Raw genomic sequence first — 22,555 nt, forward strand, 5'->3', positions numbered from 1 at the left:
TCTTTATTTATATTTCTCTTAATTAATAAACAAATAGTATTAATTTTATCTAATTTTAAAACTTTCTATTTTTTACTATAAAATAAATAAATATATATATATATTTCAATATATTACTATAAATTTTTACTCATAATATCCATATAACATGTATTTTACTAAATATAATTTTTGAAATGTTTAAACATATATTTTAAAATATTAATTATACATTAATTCTTATTTAAAAAATATTAATTACGCAGCTCATATAAAAATAATAATACTTCCTCCGTCCCAAGAGAGTTGTCTTGGTTTTTCATTTTCGTCCGTCTCAAAACAATTGTCTTGTTTCCTTATTTAGTAACTGTGGTCCCTACTTTATAACAAAATTATTCCTAATGTTACAAACTGTCTCTAATTATTACTCTAATCTACTTTTTAAAATCTTTCATTAGTCTTTTATATTTTACTTTATACTCACTTTCAATTAAATACTATTATTCCTTTAAAATCCTTCATTAGTCTTTTATATTTTACTTTATACTCACTTTCAATTAAATACTATTATTCCTTAATTCTGGTGCCAACATCCAATAAGACGTCTCTTTTGGGACGGAGGGAGTACTATCATAATTTATTATCATTAAATCACTAAACTCTATTACCTCAAGTGTTACTAACCAAACACATCTATTGAAATACGAGGAATGATATAGATACTTTTAAAAATTTTTATAATTGATTTAAGAAATATCACATTAATATACATATTTTTTCATAAAATATTATATAAATTTTACTATTTTGTCTTATTTAATTTGTTCATTGTTTTTATTTATGTCCGTTCCATATAATTTATTTATTTATTTATTTTTGTAAATACAATTATACACTTTAATCATATTTTAAAAATCATAATTTATAATTTTTTATTATAATTAAACTATTTTAACCTATAATTATTATTATTAAATTATAATTATTAAATTATAATTATTTTCACCGATACACTTTGTACAATACCTAAAAACTCGTTACCTAAATTAAAGGAGGACAAATTAGCTGGACTGATAAAGTAATTTTTACTATTATCAAAAATTTTCAAAATTACAACCCTTCCCAAACCTTTGTCTAATTTAAATTTTCTGGTTAAGAAATAGCTACCGTATCAACTATCCTGGGATCAAATAATGCCGTGTAACCGACACGTGTCACTCAGAGATGCAGCGATCCTTGAAGGAATGAATCAGGACGTCCGTCACGTCCAGATTCCCCCTCTCGGCCGCTGCATATTAGAATGCAGCAGCGCCGGCACAGTTTCCTCCAAGTCGATCTTCGTCTCCCCCAAAATTCCTCATCTCCTTCAATAAATCATTCTGCAGATAAGGAGATCAACCAGTTATTGACCTGGATAGCTAAGAAGACCGATTGAAGAATTTTTAAATTTTTTTACCTGTAAATCAATGGAGTGCAGCGGCAGGTCGAAGAAGGACAGCAGCAGTAGTCCGGAGAAGAAAGATCAGAAGGATTTGTTCCATGTAATCAACAAAGTTCCATCTGGCGATGGCCCCTACGTCAGAGCCAAACGCGCTCAGGTTTCAAACTGTTGTTAATTTTTAAATCTCATCGATTAAATCGAAGTTTTTTTCCCCCAAATTTCAATCTCACCTACCAATTTACTCAAAATGCAACGGTAATGCCACGAGTTCGATAAATTAGGGTTTATGTGGATGAGTTTTTTCGCAAAGTGAAGCTTAATTACCTGAATTTCAACTGAAACTCATCGAATCTAACCTCAATTGCATCTTCAAGCCTGAGTTGCATGCGAACATGCAGAAAAATTCAGTTAGGGTTTTCGCTCTCCAAAAATCTGCCATATTTCATGCCAGTAATTACACAGTATGTAGAAGGATGTTGAAGATGGCGATATATGTGTTAACCATCAGGTTGTGGAGAAGGATCCGGAGACAGCAGTGGTGTGGTTTTGGAAAGCCATAAATGCAGGAGATAGAGTAGACAGTGCTCTCAAGGACATGGCCGTCGTCTTGAAGCAGCTCAACAGACCAGAACAGGCCATCGAAGCAATCAAATCGTTCCGCAGCCTTTGCCCCAAAAACTCACAGCCTTCGCTCGACAATGTACTCATCGACTTGTACAAGGTTCATACCTATCAATAATCTCTCTCTCTCTCTGCAGAAAATATACAATTAAATTGTTAGGTTCAGAAATGGTGAATTTGTCGATGGTGTGGTGCAGAAATGCGGGAAAATTGATGAGCAAATAGCGCTGCTAAAGCATAAGCTGAGACTTATATACATCGGCGAGGCGTTCCATGGCCGGCCGACGAGGACGGCGCGGTCGCACGGGAAGAAGTTTCAGGTTTCCGTCCGGCAAGAAACGTCAAGGCTACTTGTAAGTTACATACAGAACCATCATCTCCAATTAACTCAAAATTCTCTCTCAAATATTTCTTAGTCTCTGAAGTTTTAGAAAAAAATATATATATATAATAATAAAATTGAGAATAGTAAAAAATTACATGTTATGTTTTATAAAAAAAAAAAAAATTATTTCGTGTGATGGGAGGAAATGTTATATTTGATGAAAAAATAAAATTGTAAAAAGTTTAGGGCGTGTTTCTATAGGAGATTGGGGGAAAATTGAAATTGTGTATGATTTTTTTTTTTTTTTTATTCAAATTTTCAGGTGGATTAGAATTGATGTGTTTCCTTTATGTATATATTTGATAAATTTAAATTTTTAAAATTAATAATGATATAATTTGACTATAAAATTATATTATATAAAATATATATTTTAAAAATTTTATTTATTTATATTATAAAAAAATTATTTTTTACAAAATAATATATATATATATGATATATATTTTATTAGACTATAATATTTTTATTTATTAGGTTGTTTACAGACCCTTGTAATTATTGAATTTAAAAAATAAAAGAAAAAAAGAATAAGCTACTGTGCTACAAGCTGTCGGTGAAGAAAAAGACATGACGGCTTTGGGTGTACAGTGAATTTCCACAAACTCTCCCCCGATAAACTCACCTTTAATATGTTTGGTGTCATATTTTTTTATAGAAGAAAAATACATTTGATGAATTAATAAGAAAGCATTTCATGTGAAAATATTATGAACATATAATATTATATTTAATGGAATTTTGCTTTACAAAATTATAAAAGTATTTTTGTCATTTTTTTGTAAAATTATATATTAGGGGAATCTAGCGTGGGCATATATGCAGAAGTCAGATTTCATGACGGCGGAAGTGGTGTACCGGAAAGCTCAGATGATCGATCCAGATGCCAACAAGGCGCTGAACCTCTGCCACTGCCTGATGGAGCAGGAGCGGTGGCAAGAGGCGGGGGCGGTTCTGCAGGAGGTGGTGCAGCACAAAGTTGCAGGCTCGGACGACGCCAAGGCGAGGAAGAGGGCAGTCGAGTTGTCCCTGGAATTGGATTCCAGGCACCCTGCCGGAGACTGCCCTCTGGCGCTGGACATCATTCCGGGGCTGCTGTTTGACGTCGAGGACGCCCTCATGGAGGAGCTCGACGCCATCATCAATGAAAGGGCGCCTACGAGATCCAGAAGGCTCCCCATTTTCGAACAGATTTCTCAGTTTAGAGATCAGCTGGCCTGTTAATTTATGTAAGTATGGTGTAGTGTATATTTGTTTGTGTGGGTTTGCACAAATGCAGGATTTGTAATAAAGGGGTGAAAATATCGCAAATAAACTAAAAACTAGTATGTATGTGGAGAGGGTTACAGTGCTAAAATAGCACATTAAACATACGTTTTCAATATGATCGGATAGCATACCCTATTTGCATTAGGGTGTTGGGGCGTGTTTGTTCGGGAGATTCTTCCTAAAATTTACTATTCTATCAAATTTTTTATTTTTTTTCTCAAAAATAATCAAATACCCCGAACATACATTCATGAGACTTTTCCAAAAATTCATTATTCATCAAAAAATTTCTCCTAAAAAAAATTAAATAAAAAACCTATTTAAATCACATCCTATAACTAATCTAATTTAAATTGTACTATTCAAATTCCAAAATATACTGTAAAATATAAATCGCATAAACTAACATTACATGCAAAAATCAACATAATTTATACAACATGTACTATAATTACATGGCATAACTAAACTCAATCACATAAACTATAAATAACACAACACATTTAAAATATAAATTAACAGCACAATCTAAGAATTAACACTAACACCTACCATATTCATTCAAACCATATACTGACAGTCACAGTCAGTATATTTATGTGCTGTGAACACACAGCTAATTAATTTAATTCCATACATATATATATATATATGTGTATATATATTGGTGAAGATAATGTGAGTACAACTATACAAATAGTATGCCAAAATGCAGTTTGGAGCACAGAGGGCAAAGATGAGGTCACCAAATGGGAAGCTAAAGCAAAAATAGTAAATGCAATGTAAAAGCCAAGGGAAGGTGTGACAACACACTTACAGAGGCTAGTGGCATTTGAATCCACCACATACGGATAAAACAATGATAAGGATAAGTGCGACGATAATCGCGAGGACGATCAACTTTATCTTCATATTCTGCAGCCACATCTTCCTCCTCATCTTGGTTCCTTGCGACCGAAAGTCTTGCGCCTGCAAAGCAGTGAACACCTCATTGTCATAATGGTCGTAATTTAATATGAGCCAATAATTCAATCACAAATGAATAAATAAGGAAATACGACTAAAAGGAATTCAAATAAACAAACAAAATAAAATTGTGGGGTATAAAGTGAAGGCTTCTTGAGTAAAAATAGAAAACTAAACTGGACATATCATGATTTTAGATCGACAATGAAATCCTTAAAGTGGTCCACATTTGCTGTTGAAGCCCGACTAGAAAATTAAATTTTATTATTATTATTTTTTTAAAAAAAACAGCTCATTGATAGTTATTTAACTACAAATTTATGATGTTTGTCTAACTTATATACTCGAGCTTGGCTTGAGAACCGAGTAGCTTGATATCAATTTCAGTTGGGTATATATAGTAAACATCAAGCTACTGAATTCATTCCTCACCCTAGGTAGATCTGCATTTTTTTTTAATCAAAACAAATTATTCGAGATAATTAAGAAGTACATACCTGGGATCGAAGATTCTCAGTTTTATCAACCAAAAGTTCAATCTTTTCACCACGATCAAGAACCTGAATGTATAACCAGAATTGCAAGATTAAATGAGTGTTGAAGGACACCATTTTCAAAAACATATCCGATTTCATAACCAGAAATTGCAAACTGATAAAGAAGATAAAACGAGGGAATAGATTCCCCAAACTCGTAGCACCTTTTCAATGTTTTCCATCATCACGCCTTTGACTTCGGAAACCTGAGCTTTTACTTTAGCAATCCTGCTGATTTCGTCTGGATGATCCACACAGTATTGCATCTGCTCCTTCAGTTTGGGTCTAATTCGTAGGTACGGCACAGCAAATACAATGTCTCAACTAAAAACATCACAGTGTCGACTAAATATTGAAAGAGCAAGGCGTGGCAAGATTACCCAAATTCTTTATTAAGGCTGTTGGCTACAGCTGTAGCCGCCTTTCCTCCACCATATTTCTTGGTAAAATCTTCTTTAACCCGCTCAAGAAATGCAATGGGAACTTGCCTTCCAATAGATTCCACAGCCACAACACAATATGCTGCATCAAAAACCAAATTAAAAGTGGGAAACATGGAAGTAAATAGCACCATGTGCAAAACCAATGGATGTCTCCATAAATTTATAATGACATCCACATACAACATTTATGACAACAATGGTGTTTGTAGAAAGCCATTCAACCTCACATGCAAGTCCATTTAGATCTCTAGACATGCTTTCATATAGAAAGTCTATTAATATGATTCTGAAACCTAGGTCACTACGGACCACCTCATCCTTGACACAATTGCCTACAATATAAATTTATATGATATTGATACCATGCATTTTGGTACATGGATCTACCACACATGCAGCTTATGTTAACAGATGGATGAAACACAACAAAAGTGTGTCAACATGTTGCCGAAATGGTGAAAAAAAACTAAGGAACCAAAATTCACTACGGGGAAATGCACAATTATGAAATGTTCATAAACTTGCCAAAAAACAACCTTTTCAGAATAAAATATTGCGAAAATGATCGCCATTGACAAGCATTGAATGTGATCAGGTGAACTCAAATGTTGATCAAAATGCTGAACTTCAGTGCAACAACATCTACTGCATAAGCCTATCAAACAACTAAAGAGGAGTATAGAAAAAACCTAAGTACAAATATGAACTGATGCATAATAACACAACACGATGCAGTAAATAAGGATAGGATTCACAAGCACAATGAAATAACCACAATCAAAATGAACACTCATCTTCGACTAAGATCTAACTTCCTTACAAGTAAAACCACCACAAAATCCTTCAAATCTCTTCATATCAATCGTAAAATAAGAGAAACCACTGAAAAACAAAATTTGATAAACCCGCAGCCACAAATCAAATCGGATAAAACGAATCGAATCCCCGGAGCATACAGATCAGAGACGCAGCCACTTACTGAACCCATCCTCGACCAGATAATTGAAGGTGTGGCCATCGCAGTTGTAAGTGAACCTATTGTTGGCGGCGGGGAGTTTCTGGAGGCATTGCGCCGCGATCCCGGTGAAATTTCCGGTGAACTCAGTGTACTCCGCGAGAACCACCGTCCCACGCGCCACGAAGCTGTAGATCAAGGATTGCTGTCCCATCTGTGCTCCTCGTCTCCACTCCGATTAACCCTAGCACAATGCCTCCACAGAGAGGCACACAGAAGCAGAAAGAAAGCGAGAAAGCGCAAAAAGCGAGCACTCAACAGTGGGAAATGGTATTCATACGGTGAAAATGCTTGTGGAGTACATCGAGATGCGCTCGGCAGAGGACGCGTGACGATGCGGCGACGTTGATGAATTTGAATTCCATTCTTCTGTTTCTGTCACTATGAAATTCCCAATTTGCCCTCTGCATAGAGATCGGTACGTGCATAGTAGGGATTGGACAAAAAATTTTGGGCATGTTTCTTAATTTTGGGTATGTTACTTTGAAGTGGTTTGAAAAAATTTTGGTTTAAGTTTGTAATTAAAATAACGTAAGATTAAATATTTTATGCGCGAAAAAAAAATATTTTTTAAAAAATATAAAATTTAAATAGTAAAAAGTTAAAGTTTTGTGTCAAAATAAACAAACTCAAAATATATATTTTGGGTATATATTAAAATATTGATATTGATTTTTTTTTAATAATGTAGGAATCCGGAATCGTTATTCGAAAGTAGCTTACTGGCTAAACCTCCGGTCAAATTTAATACCCTGCAAACTAAATTCGACACACAAATCACATTGAATATTATTGAAACATTGATATTTTGGTATATATGCCATGATATTTGGTAAACTTATATGTAACAAATTATTCTTTTAATTTCAATATTTTAGCATTGAACAGTATTAAAAATATTTTTAAAAGTATAAGGGGTGTTATACCATATTTTTAGAGTGTGTTTGTTTGAGGATTTGGATTTTGAGTTAAGATTTAAATAGTAAAAATTTTGAATTTGAATAGTTGTATGATGTGATATAAATAGGTATTGATGTGATGTTTTGAATGTAAAATTGATTTTTAGTATAATATAAAAAATGAAAAATAAGTATTTGATTTAATATTTTTTGAGGAAAAAAATAGGATGAATAGTGAAAATCCAAACAAATCCCTCAAACAAACACACCCTTAAAAGTATAGATATTTTTTAGGTGGAATTTTGAAAAAAATAAAAATAAAAATTTATGAGCAATTTTACCAAAGGAAAATGATAGTACTATAAACATAATGAATATATGTAATATATTATTAGCTTGGTTCCAACTAATTTGTCATGGGACAGAGAGTTTTAAATATTACTATTTAATTAATAATTAGTAATTAGTAAGAAGTGTGCATTAATAAAAATAATTATAAATTAAAATTAAAATTATTAAATAATTTAATTAAAATAAAAAAATATAATTAAAATATATAATTATATAAATAAAAAAAAAATGAACAAATCATGTAAAACTGAAGAAATAATATTTTTAGAAAATTGTGCTGGTTTCGTTAAAATCCCGTACCAAACAATGCCATGGTACATACTGTGGAGTAAAGTGAGTTTTATGTCATAAACACGCTTTATATATATTATATTTATATACTCCTTATTTTGCGAAACTTGTCTTTGTATTCTCAATTTGGCCTCCACAGCGGGATAGGTCGGTGAATATCGTGAAGTAAAGTCGCGTTTTACACCAAAGAAACACGCTTTATACATATATTTATACATTATTCTGCAAATTTCGTCAATGTGGAATTCCCAAATTGGCCTCTGCATAGAGATAGGTTGGTGCATATTGTGAAGTAAAGTCGCGTTTACGCCATAGACACGCTTTACACGTATTTATATATTTTTCTTCAAAATTCCCGATGCCAGTGGAAAATTTCTGGACAAAGTCGGCGATCGGGAGGGATATTTATCCGAACGTAGCTTCCTTTAGGTTGAATTTGAAGGATTGAGAAGGGGGGAATGGCGGGGGCTGTGACGGCGGCGTCGCAGTCTGTGTTGGCGGTGCAGTCGCGGCGGATAGTCTATCGACCTAGCTCAGTTGCAGCCCCGATTGGCGGCGGCTCGTTTTGTTCCTCGAACGTCAAGCTTGTCTCAAATTTTCCGAGGATTAATTTGAGGTGCAATTGTAGTTCTGGTGATTCAGGTACAGAAATATTGCTCTGTTTTTCTTCTTATTCGCTCGTCAGTATTAATTTTCAGAATTGTCCTTTCGTTTGAATTTCGATTCTGTTTTTAGGATTTCGGAATTCTGTCTGTGTTCTTCCTATGGATTGTAATTTTGTTATCCGTTGAATTGCTTTCCTTGCCATAGCTCTTGTATCAGAATCGATTGCTTCGATTAGAGTGTGTACTCTGTGTGTGTTTGTGCAAAAATTTATGTGCGTTGAAAAACCTGAAAATGCTCCTTCACAAATGAAGAAGTTGGATGAAGAGCGTGTAGTTTTTCGAATTTCAATCATCATTTAAAGCTAAAAAGGCATATACTATGCAGGTGAGAACCAGAGCAGAACAATTCTAGATGCATTTTTCTTGGGGAAGGCTGTGGCAGAAGCTGTCAACGAGCGGGTAGAGTCGGCTGTGGGAGAGTTTCTTAGCGTCATCGGCAGACTGCAAGCCGAGCAGCAGAAGCAGATTCAAGAATTTCAGGTATTGCTACAGTCACTCGGCATTCTACGCCTGTTTAGATCAATTCATTGCACTTTTAAGGTGGAGAGCTTATCGAAATAGGACCAATCCTGATCATACATTGTTGTTGTTGAATGTTCTAATGAGGTCGTCATGGTTCTGCAGGACGACGTGCTAGAAAAAGCTCAACGGGCAAAAGAACAAGCTGCCCGCGAAGCTATGGGATCACAGGGACTTTTCCGCAAAACAGCTTCATCTTCGACTGTCAATGGCGTCGCTTCGGATGCTGTGTTGTCATCATCATCATCATCATCAGCCTCAATCTCTGAGGTAAAGGAGGAGGAGGACTGACTGTTCAAATGGAGGCAAGTAAGTAAAAGTATCTGCTGTTGATTATATATAAGTTTTGAATCATTTGAACACAATTGAGTTTTTGTTCCATCATATTTGAACAACAATCATATATCATCCTTCCCATTTCTAACTTCTTCTTCCACAACAATCTAAGCATCGCTATCACTGCTCACCAAAATTTAAGGAACCTAGTTGAACAATGAGATATTGTTTCATTATATGATTTAGGGTGTGTTTGGTTTTGGTTTCAAACAAAACTTTTCACTATTCATTTGCATGATTTCAATAAAAATACTCCATCCGTCCCTTTGAAAGGTTACCGTTTTTCATTTTCGTCCGTCCCAAAACAAGGTTATCATTTCCTAATTTAGTAATTGTACTATCTATTTAATCTAATAAATATCATTTCAAACTTACAATATATTACACAAATGTCATTACTTTTATATTACGCCATACTTAATAAGGGTATTTTTGTTTTTTTTTACTATAATCCAATATAATATTAATATTAAAAATTTTTTGTGAACACAATTGCCACTACTTTTTACACTAGTACACTCACAATGGCAATCTTTTATCCGTACTTTTTACCCACTACTAATATAATATTAATATTTCTTGAATTCCGTGCCAACGACTATAATTTGAGACGGAGGGAGTATTATTTAAATAAAAATTTCTAAGTATTATTTAATTTCAAATTAAAACCAAGCAAACCCTTAGTTATAATTGTAATATATATACTTTGATTAAATTAAATTATTATTTTTTCAATATTATAAAGATTATGGTTTGAATGTTATACAAATAAATAAAAAAACATAAATGTGGAATAGGGGGAGGATTGGGTGCTGAATTTTTAAAATAAGCTAATTAGTATAAAAAATTAAGTATGTTAACTTATTTTATAAATTATATAATTAATATATTATGTGTAATTATATTACACTAATCAGTACCCAATCCTTTTTCGTGAAATAGTGAAATTTTTGTTGTTAATTATTTGGAATTGAGAAAGTATTTTGGGAATTATAAATGAATTTTTTTTGTGAAATAATTTTTGTTATTTTTTAAATATTTCGTAAGAGAGAGTTGAATATTTTTATTAGAACAATATGGGTAAAAATTCTTTTTATTTATAAATAAATAAATAGATAATGTGTATTAATCTTGAATTCTAAAGGTGTGTTTAATTTGTGTATTAAATATAAATTAATACTTTAGTCTATTAATTTTTGATAAAAATATATTCATTTTGTCTGTCAAATTTATAAAAAAAAATAAATTTGATGGACGGAGTAAATATTATTTTTTCTAAATATAAATGTGTATTAAATTTAATTGATAAAATTTATATTGTATGATTTGATTATAATTTATTTTATACCCAACATATATATATTTAAATTTTTATTTATTTGTATTATAAAAAATTTTATTCTCTATAAAATGACATATATATTGTATATATTTTTATTCAATTTAATTATAATAAATATTAAATAATATTTTAATTTTTTTAAAAAAATTAAAAATAAAAATAAAAGCATACTTGGACGTTATTGGGGGATTGGTGAACAACCCCAAATTTAAGGTCGGAGAAACACACCCTATGTATATATACAAGTTTTTTTCTAAAAAAATAAATAAAAATTAGAAGCGAGAGCATACAAATGTGAAAATATATAATATACTGTATATAATATAATAAAAATTACCAAAAATAAATAAAATGTATAACTTTCTTACAATTATGTATATTTTACAACACCATCGCCTACAATTATTGGTACTAAGGATGTGTTTGTTTGGGGAATTGAATTTTAATTCTATTATTCATCCTATTTTTTTTTTTTAAAAATATCAAATCAAACACCTATTTTTTATTTTTTATATTATATTAAAAATTAATTTTATATTGAATACAAAATTTATACTATTCAAATCTCTTAACTCAAAATCGAAAGCTCAAGCACACCCTTAAACAAAAAAATGATCCTAATTCAATTCATTACAAAACCCAAATTTGCCACAACAAGACCTAAGTGTTGTTTTAGAATTATTATTATTTTTTTTAAAAATCATGTAATTCTGAAATTTTTTAATATATATATTTAAAATTATATAAATAAAAATTGCAAATTAACAAACTCATAATTCTCTTTACTATATATACCCAAAAAGGCCGTTTAAAGTTGGCCCATTTAGTATAGTAATCCCAAGCCCAAGATAGAGCCCAAACAGTGAAAACAAAATCCAGCCCTAGTCGTCTAAGCAAATCGTCGTCTCCGGCTCCGTTCCCTCACTGCAGCGCCATTTCTACTTCTTCTTCATCCAGCTTCGTCTCCTACTGCAGCAGGCTGAGTATGTTTTCTCCTAAATGTTTTTGGATGTGTGCTTGCTGTTATTATTTTGTATTTTCTCTTACCGGATGTTTTGGAGTATTTTGGGATTTGGAAATTTTGAAATGGAAAATAGGATTTGATCAGATCGTTTTGGACATGATTTTTTTATTTATTTTCGGAAAAGCAAAGCGCACGAAACGAGTTCGGCGATTTCTTCTAACACACACACACGTTTTTTCATTTAGTTTGAACATACAATTGATATTAGTTAGTAGGGAAGTTATAAATTATGAGGTGAATTTGTGGTTGTATTATGTGTCGAGAATTATTTTTCATTTTTTATAATTTTAATTATCTATGGTGTGGACTAAGGAAAATGTGTAATGCTTGGATCAAAATATGGTTTAGTTAGCACTGTAAGTTGTGTTAATTATTTCTGTCCGTGCAGAGAAAAAGGAAGCCAATGATGGCGGCATCGAGAGTCCCTGCTTCTCGTCTCAGGCAGCTCCTCTTCATCTGTCCTAGGTCTCGCTCGCATCATCCTACAGCTCCATATAACGACATTCTGCAGAGAACCTTCAGTTCTGAGGCTGAAAAGGATTATTCATTTAGCTCCCGAGTTGTCGAAGGGAAGCCCGGAGTTATGTCAGTAAACTCGAAACGGACTGGCGCCATAGCCGTTAAATGTGGAATGACTGCATCATGGGATAAGTGGGGCGCCAGAATTCCCTTTACTATCCTTTGGTTGGATGATAACATCGTTTCCCAAGTCAAAACCCCTGAGAAAGAAGGTTTTTGTGCGCTTCAGGTACTACAGTTACTACACAAACTTCTGTGTATTCTCTCTTTAATTTCTTGTTTGTGTATTCCAAACAAATATCTAGTTGTTGGAGTTGTGTCTGAATTGCTGTATGCCTGAGAAATGGGATATATCAGGAGGTGGCTAATGTGGTAAAATGCTGTTACTGATTCATTGACTAGACTTGCTTTTACCGTCTAAATGTGAGGAATCAAATGGGATTTGAAAAAAGGACTCGAATGCTTACTATTTAGTTGTATTCCTCTGCTGCTTTCCATTCTTGGTATCAAATATCAACGCCATTAACATCTATGAAATTGCAATTGTTCAGAACTAATGTAGAGGTCCTTTACAGAAAAGTTTGTATTGTATTTCAATTCGAAGATCCCAATTTTATTCCTCCTTGCAGCATTTTTTTTTTGTAGGGTGATCAAGTTGATTGAATATTTGTAAGTTCCATTGAATGTTCCTTGACCTCTGTCTATGTTGTTTTGGATGTTTTAAAGAGGTCATGTGGTTTAGGGCCGTTTCTGTTTTATGTGCTGCTTAGACATATATGGCAGGTGTTTTCTGAATTTCGATTTTAAAAAATAGTTTGATGTGTTTTATTGTGTGGTGGTAGCTAGGTTGGGTGTGGACAGAAGAAGGAGAAACATTTGAGAAAACCTGAAGTAGGGCATTTTCGGGCTCAAGGAGTATCCATGAAAAGAAAACTAAAAGAGTTTCCTGTGACCGAAGATGCTTTACTTCCAGTTGGAACTTCTATCAATGTACGCCACTTTGTTCCAGGGCAGTATGTAGATGTCACTGGCATTACTAAAGGGAAGGGGTTTCAGGTAACTGGAGTATTCTTTCTTGGACTAAGTTGTGTCTTCTGTTGCAGTAATTCTGTTTTTTGGATTTTTTTTGCACTAATTTAGCCTCCAAACACCCTCCCTCTTCTGATCATCCCTTGACAATTTGATTGTCTTGTAGTTGTTGAGATTATTGGCCAAAAATAGATATAGGAAGATTTTATTTTCCAGATAATTAAGAATGTCGCATAATTTGCTCTATGTTTGAAGTATGACTTGCCATATGAATGTGAAGAAAGATTGCATTGAAGATTGTGTAAAATAAAAAGAAAAAAAGAAGAAAAAGAAATGGAGAATAGCTTCGGAAACATGATTTATATGACACTTGTAGAAAGGCATCGTCAAATGGTTAAATTACAGAATCCTTTGATTTGAAAATGCAAGATATATAATGACTTGACGTGATCCCCTAATCCACCGATAGATGATGAGGTCTTCTCATTCACACACTCCCCTAATCCACTATATCATCATTTCTTGTTTTTAATTTTTGTGTAATTGTAGGGTGGGATGAAAAGGTGGGGCTTCAAAGGTATGCCTGCATCTCATGGTGCATCATTGTCACATAGAAGTATTGGTTCTACTGGTCAAAGGGATGCTCCTGGAAAGGTGTGCATTTTTCCTTAGTTAAAGCTCGGAGTATTTTTGGTCAGAATCCTAAAATCCATCTAACTTATTTTTTCTTCGGCCCTTCAACAGGTTTTTAAAGGGAAGAAGATGCCGGGACACATGGGTGTTGAGCAAAGAACTGTAAAAAATGTTTGGGTCTACAAAGTTGACCCCGCAAGGAACTTGCTGTGGGTGAAAGGCCAAGTATGGTTATATTTTCTTACTATAAACCCTTTCGTTCGATTTTAACTCCAAAACACAGGCCGTAGTGAAGAAATACACACTAACACTATCGTCATTTTTAGAATCGTCTCTTACTGTTACTATCTTAATAGACATTATCTTCTCTAGATGTCAATGAATCTGAAGCTAATTCAGGAGTGCGTTTCTTTGGAGGTTTAGATTTTGAGTTGGGATTTGAACAGTAAAATTTTTGAATTAGAATAGTTGTATGAGGTGATATAAATAGGTGTGGATGTGATATTTTGAATGCAAAATTGATTTTTAGTATAATATAAAAAACAAAAAATAGGAATTTGATTTGATGTATTTTGGATGGAAATCTCAGTGTATAGTGGAAATCCTAATAAATCCACCAAACATTAAATTTGTTTTCTTTTGATTGTGACTTAACATTTAAATAAACATTATCTTCTAGATTGAAATTTATTTCGAGCCTAAATAACATTGCCTTTGCAGGTTCCTGGTGCAACGGGGAATTTTGTTTTTATAAAGGATGCTGTGTACAAGAAACCGGAAGTTTCTTTACTTCCTTTTCCGACTTATTTTGCAGAAGAAGATGAGAACCTGGAAGAACTGGAACCTTTGGTAGCTGACATGGGCGATATCGATCCATTTATGGCCGCGGATTGACGGTAAGTTAGCCTATTATTTTGCTTCCTTTGTGTTCTAACGAGGACGTGAATTTTTTATGATGCAAATCATTTCAACAATCCTTGATGATGGTCCATTTTTTCGATTAGTTCTGAGTTTAATTTACTGTGTTTGAAGATAAGGCTGATAGATATGTCTTTCCTTTTATTTTCATATATAGTATGGAGAAAATCGGACCTGTTATAAATTTGCTTTAATAATATGGGGATTTGGATTTTGGATTGAGATTTAAATTTGGTAAAAAATTTGAATTAGAATAGTTGTACGACCAGATATAAATATGGATTGATTTTTGAATTTAAAATTAATTTTTAAATATAATATAAAAAATAAAAAATAGTTGTTTGATTTGATATTTTTATACGGTGTGCCAGAGAAATTTAATTATTTTCCAGAAAATGCAACATCATATCAACATCAAGATTATTTCAATTCAAGATTGAATTAGTATATGAATTGTCTAAGCATCAATCAAAGATCTCCCCATAACATAAAATAAATAAATAAATTAATTAAAATTAAAATTCCTTAAATTTTTATTTATTAAGATACTAAAATTTAAATTTACACCCAAAAATCAAATTTATATTTATATTTCAAATAATTATCTAAATTTCATTTCAAAACTAATTTTATTTGGATTAAGCACGAAATTTAAAAAATAAAGATAATTTTAAATGATAAGTATATATGGTTTGATGGATCACAATTTCCAATTTATGATACCAAAAAATTATCTCACCTCAAAGACAATAAAAACCAACATAGAGCACCAAAAGGTCCTCACAAAATTCCAAGAAAACAACTCAATTAATTAAATTCCAAAACCAAAATTTGATACTACAAAACAATATTCTGTTTACCATATATATATATATATGTATATAAATAGTATGCAGTCTATTTTAACATGAAATATCAATGATAGCTCAGACATATCAATAGATCATACCATCAAACATTTCTTCTTTTCTTCTCTATGCATTATCCAAATCAACCTCAGAAGGCAGTTCAAATCTATTGTTCAAACTTGTTGAATCACCACCGCCATCTTCACCATCATCGTCGACCATAGTCGCATCCTTTGCGACATAATCGACTTTAAAGTCATAATCTTCATTAAGATCATCATCTTCCATGGCAGCAGCAGCAGTAGCTGCCTGAGTTTCCCTTTTCTGCCTTTTCTTGTTAGCTTTTCTCAGCTTTGTATTAAGCATACCTTCCTCGCCATACAGCTTCTCGTTCTGCTTTCGGCTGCTATGTCCACTTTTCTCATCTTCGGCTACACCCTCCTCTTCTTCTTCTTTGTTTTCTTCCATCGGCTGATCATCTCCTCGGCCTTCAGGAATACTTTGCAGTTCTTCATTACCCTGCATTAGATATCGATCAAACTATTTTGAACATATGTTAATTGCATTGATAAAAAAGTTAATGGTGATTCTTGTAAAAGTTTTGCAATTTAGGTTTAAGGCAATGTGGGGAAATAGCAAACCTCCAGCATTGTCGAATCAAAGTTGAAAGGAGCATTAGCCGGAACTTCGACAGGATTGAAATCGGAAACAGACTTCAAACTGCCGATAAATGAAGATTCGGTTCCATATACTTCGTCCACATTGAACTCCTTTCCGAGTTCAGTGACAATCTTTGCCTCTGAAGGGTCCTCCGAGTTCCGAACCGGAGGTGTCGTATAATACGGTATTTTACCTGCATTTACAAAGTAACAAATTACTAATAAAAGACTTGGAATTCCTAATTCATCCCTCTCATTATTCGCTAACATAAAATTCTGAACAAATATGAGTTTGGGCATCCAATTAACACTTAGATTTAACCTCAATTTAAGAAGATTTAGCATCATTTTCACCTTTTAACCCTGTGGTCTCGTAACTCACATAAAAAAAAGGCTGTTTTATTATGCTCGTTGCAAGGTACTTCTAATAATTCATGACCAAAACATATACATACATATGGACCTTCCACTAGATTGTATTGATTACTCAGATGAAATTAGATGCCTCGACAGAATTTCCAACGTAGATTGGATGAAAGAACGTCATATACCTTCATTCCAGTCGTGCAACACAATTCTAGCAGCAGCGTCAACATCGACAATACCACCCTTTTTAAGCTTTCCCCTAATGGTCGCAACCTTCTGAAGGAAGTCATCGACGGAATAAAAACTCGGGATCTTGTATAGTGCTACCAACATGCTGTCTGGGCAAAGCTTGAGGATTTCTTTAACTGCACATTTAAAATAGACAATAAATAATGATAATTAGACAATTATGGTAAATGGCAGTGGAAGTCTAGAATGATCGGTCTCACCAGGACCAACTGGATCATCTAATTTTTCAATCCTCTTGCAATTACGAAGAGCCACAGACGCATCGTTCCCAGTGGTTTTAAGCATTACAACACCAGGACAGTCCAACAATTTAACATTTTTATCCAGCTGAACTTCTTGCATAGATCTTGTCAGCCCAGGAGTGGCACCAACGTTGACGACATGTGACCTTTTCAAGCTGTTAATTAGACTACTTTTACCGACATTAGGTAGCCCAATAATACCCACAGTGATGGATTTTTTAATCTGCATAAGAACTCAATAATCAATGACACCGTAGATAGGTGAATAAAGTCTAAACAAATGTATACAGTTACGATTTTCTACCTCATGACTTCTTGAGTAGTTTTTCAGTAATTTAATTAGAGTTTTAGCCCCGAGACAATCGCTTGTTTGCAGAAGATTATTTTCTCCACTGTTTGTCTTGCCAGCTTTCCCCAGCTTTCCAGCCTTTGGTGCAGATTTCCATCCAAGGTTCGACTTCTGTTCTTGGGTGCTGCATTTAAAGGCCACTGTTGGTAACTCCTCTCTAAGATATTTCAGCCACTTTTCAGCTGCTTCCCGAGGTACAAGATCTGTATTAAAGAAAAATTCACAGCTGTTAAATGTATGTTTTTCAATAATGCACTAACCTTGCATCTAAGGCTAGCACGAATATACTTTTTGTATGACAAACAATATATTCACAGAAGATAGAGCCACAAACTTTAAGGGATTGAACCCATAAGTTAGGCATTACATGATATAATGGAATACGCCATGGGATATTTTCAAAGCATTACAATATATACCAATTTGGTGTGTAAATTGTAATGACATGCACCGTACCGATCTTATTAAGAAGCAAAACAAGATGCTTCTCGGGCCCCGACTTCATCACCATCTTTTCCATATCAACACATCGTGTACCCAAGGGATCTCGTGCGTCAAGAACTTCCAAAATTACATCAGAAGCTTCTATTACTTTTACCAGCTCTTTGTAGAAAGCCCTCTCTGAGTGATCTGAAACATATATATTGAAATTAAAACCAACCAGAATGTATAAAAGATCTAAGAACATTCTCTTCAACCAAATATGATAAAAGTTGTTGTCCACACACCATGACTTTTGGATTTTACAACTGAATCATTGCTGTCCCTTAGCTCTTCCATTGAACTCTTATCCTCCATCTCTTCATCATCTAATAAACCCAATTTTCTTTTTTGTGCCTGCAAAGTGAACAAAGAGATTTGTAACAGAAAAACTAAGGATTGAAAACAAATTCGATTTGTAACAGTAATAAAAATAAATAAATTAGACTTCAAAGAAGCCTTACCCTTTCCTTACGAGCTGCTTTCTTCTCCTCACGCTCGTCGAGTGCACGCTGACGTCTGGCCTCAAGGGCCTTGAGCTCCTGTTCCTTGAACGGCCAGTCATTGGGAATCCCAGGATCCTTCTCTACTTTAGGTTTCTTATTGAGGCCTAATTTCTTGGCCTCCTTGGCCTTCTTCTTGTGGTGCTCCTTAACCTTCCTTATTATCTTGTACTTCTTCTTCAGCGAAACCCTCTTACTCTTGCTCTCTGCGGTAACAACAACAATAACAACACGAAGTACAGCAGAAAAACGTAAGAATCATACACCGAAAATCGTTGAGCCAAAAGGTAAGAAAATTGAAGAACACTGTACTTTTGCTTTTCTTCACCATCTTATCGTTTATATGCTGAGTTGCGTTTGGTGCAGAGCAGCGGGAGAAGATTAGTGTTGGAAGGCTGCGATTTTTCCGAGGTAGACGATTAACACGAAATTCAAACAAACAACAGATTATATAAAAAGAGAACAACAAAACCGCAAAGACGTCAAAAAAAATCAAAATTTCCGTAAATACTTGAACCATTCCCACACTATTGAGTAATGATTAAAAGAAATTGAAGATGCTGAACTTACAATCTCGATCCAGCTGAAGCTTTCCGAGGAGGCGCGGACGGACGAGAATGAAAGAAACCGAGGCGCAATTGAAGTTGCACAAGGCAGAGAGAGAGAAATAGCTAATCGAATCCTCTAAACCCTTGGTCGAGCCGCCATGAATTGCAGGGCTTAAGGGAGAGTGAAATCACCGATCCACAAATTGAAATTAGGGATAGGGTTCGAAATTTTGGGCCTAACAAAAAGGTTAGGGTAAACTGGGCCAAATCTAGATTTCGGGTCGCCCGACCCAAATCCGGGCGGATATAAACAAAAATAATTAATGGGGTGAGAGAGGCTCGAACTCTCGACCTCAGGATAACTCTTCAGCTATGAGACCTACGCGCTAGCCAACTGCGCCACCACCCCTATTTGTTATAATTACCAAACTTTAAATATTTATAATCAATATATATTTTTTCGATTTTATTATATACTAATTGTAACGTTCATTTAAATAATAAAATGTATTTATCTAAAATACAAAGCATACAATTATCTTATATTGCAATTTACATGTATATAAGTATCAATTACATATAAAATATTATATACATAATTTTTAATTTTCCTCCCGTTGTTATAAAATTTAAAATACTTTAAAAGAAATATTCTTTTCGTTTAGGTGTCCACTTCCAAGGATTACATTAACTTTTTGCGTCATTGTACTTAATATTAAAAATATTTTTATATTTATATAATTTTTTTCTATACAAATGTATTTTTATTAGTATTATAAGACACTAATATAAGTAATATTAATTTTAATATATATATATACATATAAATATTTATTTATGTAAACAAAGCTCAAACTTTTATATTCTTAAATTTGGTTAAAACTCCAAAACATTTAAAAATGACAAAACATGTGTTCTCTCCAAATTTATTTTGGGTTTTAATTTAAATAATTGTTTAAACATTATATTTTATTAAAAATATAATGCAATTTTTTAGAATAATTCACAATAATGATATAGGACTGCAAAAATATTGAAACTATTTTATTAAAAAAAAAAAAAAAAGGAGCATATCCTCTCAAAAGCTGAAAATTATTTCGATTCAATCTACTTCCTCTATCGTTCAATTTTATGCTCACTTTCCTTTTTAAGTTGTTATTGAAAAATATTCTTATTTTTTTTAAGTAAAAAAATATTATATTTTTATACTTTAACATTTATTACTTACTTTTATGAAACATTATAAGCCAAAAGGCAACCAACCGTGACCTTAATTATTTTTGTTATGATTTCCACTTCATTGACTTTAAACTCCTAACTGTCCCGTGAAATAGAGACAGTGCCGCGTCACCGTTTTAGCCATTCGATATATTTTTTATTTTATTTAATTTCTTTATAATTTTGTTTTGATTTGATTAAAAATTTATAATTTTAATTTAAATAATATTTTTTATATGATATTTCATTAAATAAAATAATATTTACTTTCTCCGAATCATATATATTCATTTCTTTACTATCTGTCTAAATCAAATGTATTAATTTTTTTTTAAGTAAAAATATTTTCAACTAAATATCGTATCTTTATTTTTTGTATTTATTTTTTTAGTATCATTATCGTCAAGAATAAAAAAGATTTTATACCTACATATCTATAAAATATTATTTCTTCGTCCGAGTCAAAAGTATCAATTTTGTCATTTTCGTCTTGTCTTAGTTAAGTTTATCTATTTTTTTTTAGTAAAAATATATTTCAATTAAATATCAAAATATCATTTATTTTATTATCTTTGTTCTTTTAATTATATTACAGTCAATGATAAAATATATTTTACATTGTTCTACTGTATATTTATAAAATATTAACATACAAATATATAAAAATAAATACATTTGACTTCAACGGATGAAATAATATATTTAAGGGTGTGTTTCTTTTACTCAATTTTGAAGAAAATTACTGTGCGAACACTGTAAATTTGGGTTTGAATACGAATTTTACGTTATGAGGGACAACTCCTGTGACGGCCGACAGCGGACCGTGGCCGCAAAAGCTGTCATTCTCTCTTTTTTTTAAAAAAAAATAAATTAAAATACAATTTTGCATAGAAAAATAACTTTTAATATTTTAAATAATAATACTTTCTAAAAATATATGCAATATATTTTGTAGATAATAAAATTTGCTATAATACAAATAAATAAAAATTTAAATATATATTGGGTACATTAAAATTCATAATCGGTCATACAATATAAATTTTATCAATTAAATTTAATACACACATTTATATTATTGAATAAATTATATAATACCCTTTTGTGTTTTATTAAAAATACACAAAACACTTTGTATTTTATTTATTGCGTGAACCCTCTTGTGTTAATATAAAGTTTGCCCGAAACACCCTTCTTGTCCAAAACTGGTGTTTAATTCTAAATAAATACCTAAATTACACAAATTTTATATGAATAAAAAACGTAAAATATCTTACTAAATTTTTTGAATAAAATAAATAAATGAATAATTGATCAAGCATTTATTTTTAATAATAATTTGTCTCCAAAAAGCTATAAAATGAAAGATTATTCAATTTTTATTTATTTATTTTATCCAAAAAGATTATTTAAGATATTTTACATTTTTTTTTATATAAATTTACGTAATTTATGTCTTTATTTATAATCAAGTTTTTGACAAAGAGTGTGTTTCGTGCAAATTTTATATTAACATAAGGAGTTTCACGCGATAAGTAAAACATAGAGTATTTTATGCATTTTTAATAAAAACACAAGGGGATGTTATATTATTTTATTCATTATCCATCAAATCAATACCCATCAAAACTCTCAAAACCCGACCAAACTCAAACACAAAAGAAACAACAAAATTCAAACTCATTCCAAAATTCAAATAAAAATCAAACTCAAACCCAAATTTCACCGAACCCAGTAAAGCAACACACCCTAAATTCATCTCCAAAAGTCAAAAGATATATATATATATATATATTGAAACGAATCCATATTGTTATTTTTCCCTTTGATGATAGATGAAATAATTGGGAATGAAAGATGCATAATCTGAAAAGTGACAAAGTTAGTTTCTTTTTAGATTTCTTTTTTCTAA

General features: G+C 32.2%; 5 protein-coding genes and 1 non-coding gene across 9 annotated transcripts; 3 read left to right on the plus strand and 3 right to left on the minus strand.

Moving 5' to 3' along the window:
- The first annotated feature begins 1,316 nt into the window (after nt 1-1,316).
- LOC127258684 (protein SULFUR DEFICIENCY-INDUCED 1-like) lies at nt 1,317-3,883 on the plus strand. Of its 2 annotated transcripts, none has more exons than XM_051285628.1 (4): nt 1,317-1,577; nt 1,929-2,141; nt 2,239-2,394; nt 3,252-3,883. In XM_051285628.1, exons 1-4 carry the CDS (start codon nt 1,446-1,448, stop codon nt 3,648-3,650), a joined length of 900 nt encoding a protein of 299 aa, XP_051141585.1. In that variant the 5' UTR covers nt 1,317-1,445; the 3' UTR covers nt 3,651-3,883. The 2 variants fall into 2 exon arrangements, with proteins under 2 accessions (XP_051141585.1, XP_051141583.1); XM_051285626.1 differs by having other exon boundaries at nt 3,225-3,881.
- Nucleotides 3,884-4,337: 454 nt separating this feature from the next.
- On the minus strand, nt 4,338-6,992 carry LOC127259204 (vesicle-associated membrane protein 721-like). The gene is made up of 5 exons (XM_051286387.1): nt 6,620-6,992; nt 5,578-5,719; nt 5,362-5,482; nt 5,159-5,221; nt 4,338-4,664 (listed from the first exon to the last, which is right to left on the minus strand). Exons 1-5 carry the CDS (start codon nt 6,807-6,809, stop codon nt 4,518-4,520), a joined length of 663 nt encoding a protein of 220 aa, XP_051142344.1. The 5' UTR covers nt 6,810-6,992; the 3' UTR covers nt 4,338-4,517.
- Nucleotides 6,993-8,552: 1,560 nt separating this feature from the next.
- Nucleotides 8,553-9,892, plus strand: LOC127258914 (uncharacterized protein At4g13200, chloroplastic-like). The gene is made up of 3 exons (XM_051285981.1): nt 8,553-8,838; nt 9,187-9,341; nt 9,486-9,892. The coding sequence occupies exons 1-3, from the start codon at nt 8,655-8,657 to the stop codon at nt 9,669-9,671; spliced, it is 525 nt and encodes a 174-aa protein (XP_051141938.1). The 5' UTR covers nt 8,553-8,654; the 3' UTR covers nt 9,672-9,892.
- On the plus strand, nt 9,566-15,405 carry LOC127258913 (50S ribosomal protein L3-2, mitochondrial). Of its 2 annotated transcripts, none has more exons than XM_051285980.1 (6): nt 9,566-9,689; nt 12,471-12,830; nt 13,448-13,657; nt 14,180-14,284; nt 14,375-14,488; nt 14,984-15,405. In XM_051285980.1, the coding sequence occupies exons 2-6, from the start codon at nt 12,486-12,488 to the stop codon at nt 15,155-15,157; spliced, it is 948 nt and encodes a 315-aa protein (XP_051141937.1). In that variant the 5' UTR covers nt 9,566-9,689; nt 12,471-12,485; the 3' UTR covers nt 15,158-15,405. The 2 variants fall into 2 exon arrangements, with proteins under 2 accessions (XP_051141937.1, XP_051141936.1); XM_051285979.1 differs by lacking the exon at nt 9,566-9,689 and adding an exon at nt 11,891-12,041.
- Nucleotides 15,406-15,969: 564 nt separating this feature from the next.
- Nucleotides 15,970-19,613, minus strand: LOC127259003 (guanine nucleotide-binding protein-like NSN1). Of its 2 annotated transcripts, none has more exons than XM_051286115.1 (10): nt 19,448-19,613; nt 19,190-19,272; nt 18,839-19,083; nt 18,623-18,731; nt 18,351-18,524; nt 17,850-18,097; nt 17,504-17,768; nt 17,240-17,419; nt 16,671-16,882; nt 15,970-16,548 (listed from the first exon to the last, which is right to left on the minus strand). In XM_051286115.1, the coding sequence occupies exons 2-10, from the start codon at nt 19,206-19,208 to the stop codon at nt 16,156-16,158; spliced, it is 1,845 nt and encodes a 614-aa protein (XP_051142072.1). In that variant the 5' UTR covers nt 19,209-19,272; nt 19,448-19,613; the 3' UTR covers nt 15,970-16,155. The 2 variants fall into 2 exon arrangements, with proteins under 2 accessions (XP_051142072.1, XP_051142070.1); XM_051286113.1 differs by having other exon boundaries at nt 15,970-16,569.
- Nucleotides 19,614-19,749: 136 nt separating this feature from the next.
- On the minus strand, nt 19,750-19,834 carry TRNAM-CAU (transfer RNA methionine (anticodon CAU)). The gene is given in 2 exon segments: nt 19,750-19,785; nt 19,797-19,834. It is a non-coding gene; the product is annotated as a tRNA-Met (tRNA).
- Nucleotides 19,835-22,555: the final 2,721 nt, after the last annotated feature.

The sequence above is a fragment of the Andrographis paniculata genome, unplaced genomic scaffold (genome assembly GCF_009805555.1).
Source record: "Andrographis paniculata isolate CXL003 unplaced genomic scaffold, ASM980555v1 Contig5END, whole genome shotgun sequence".
Classification (NCBI taxonomy): Eukaryota; Viridiplantae; Streptophyta; class Magnoliopsida; order Lamiales; family Acanthaceae; genus Andrographis; species Andrographis paniculata.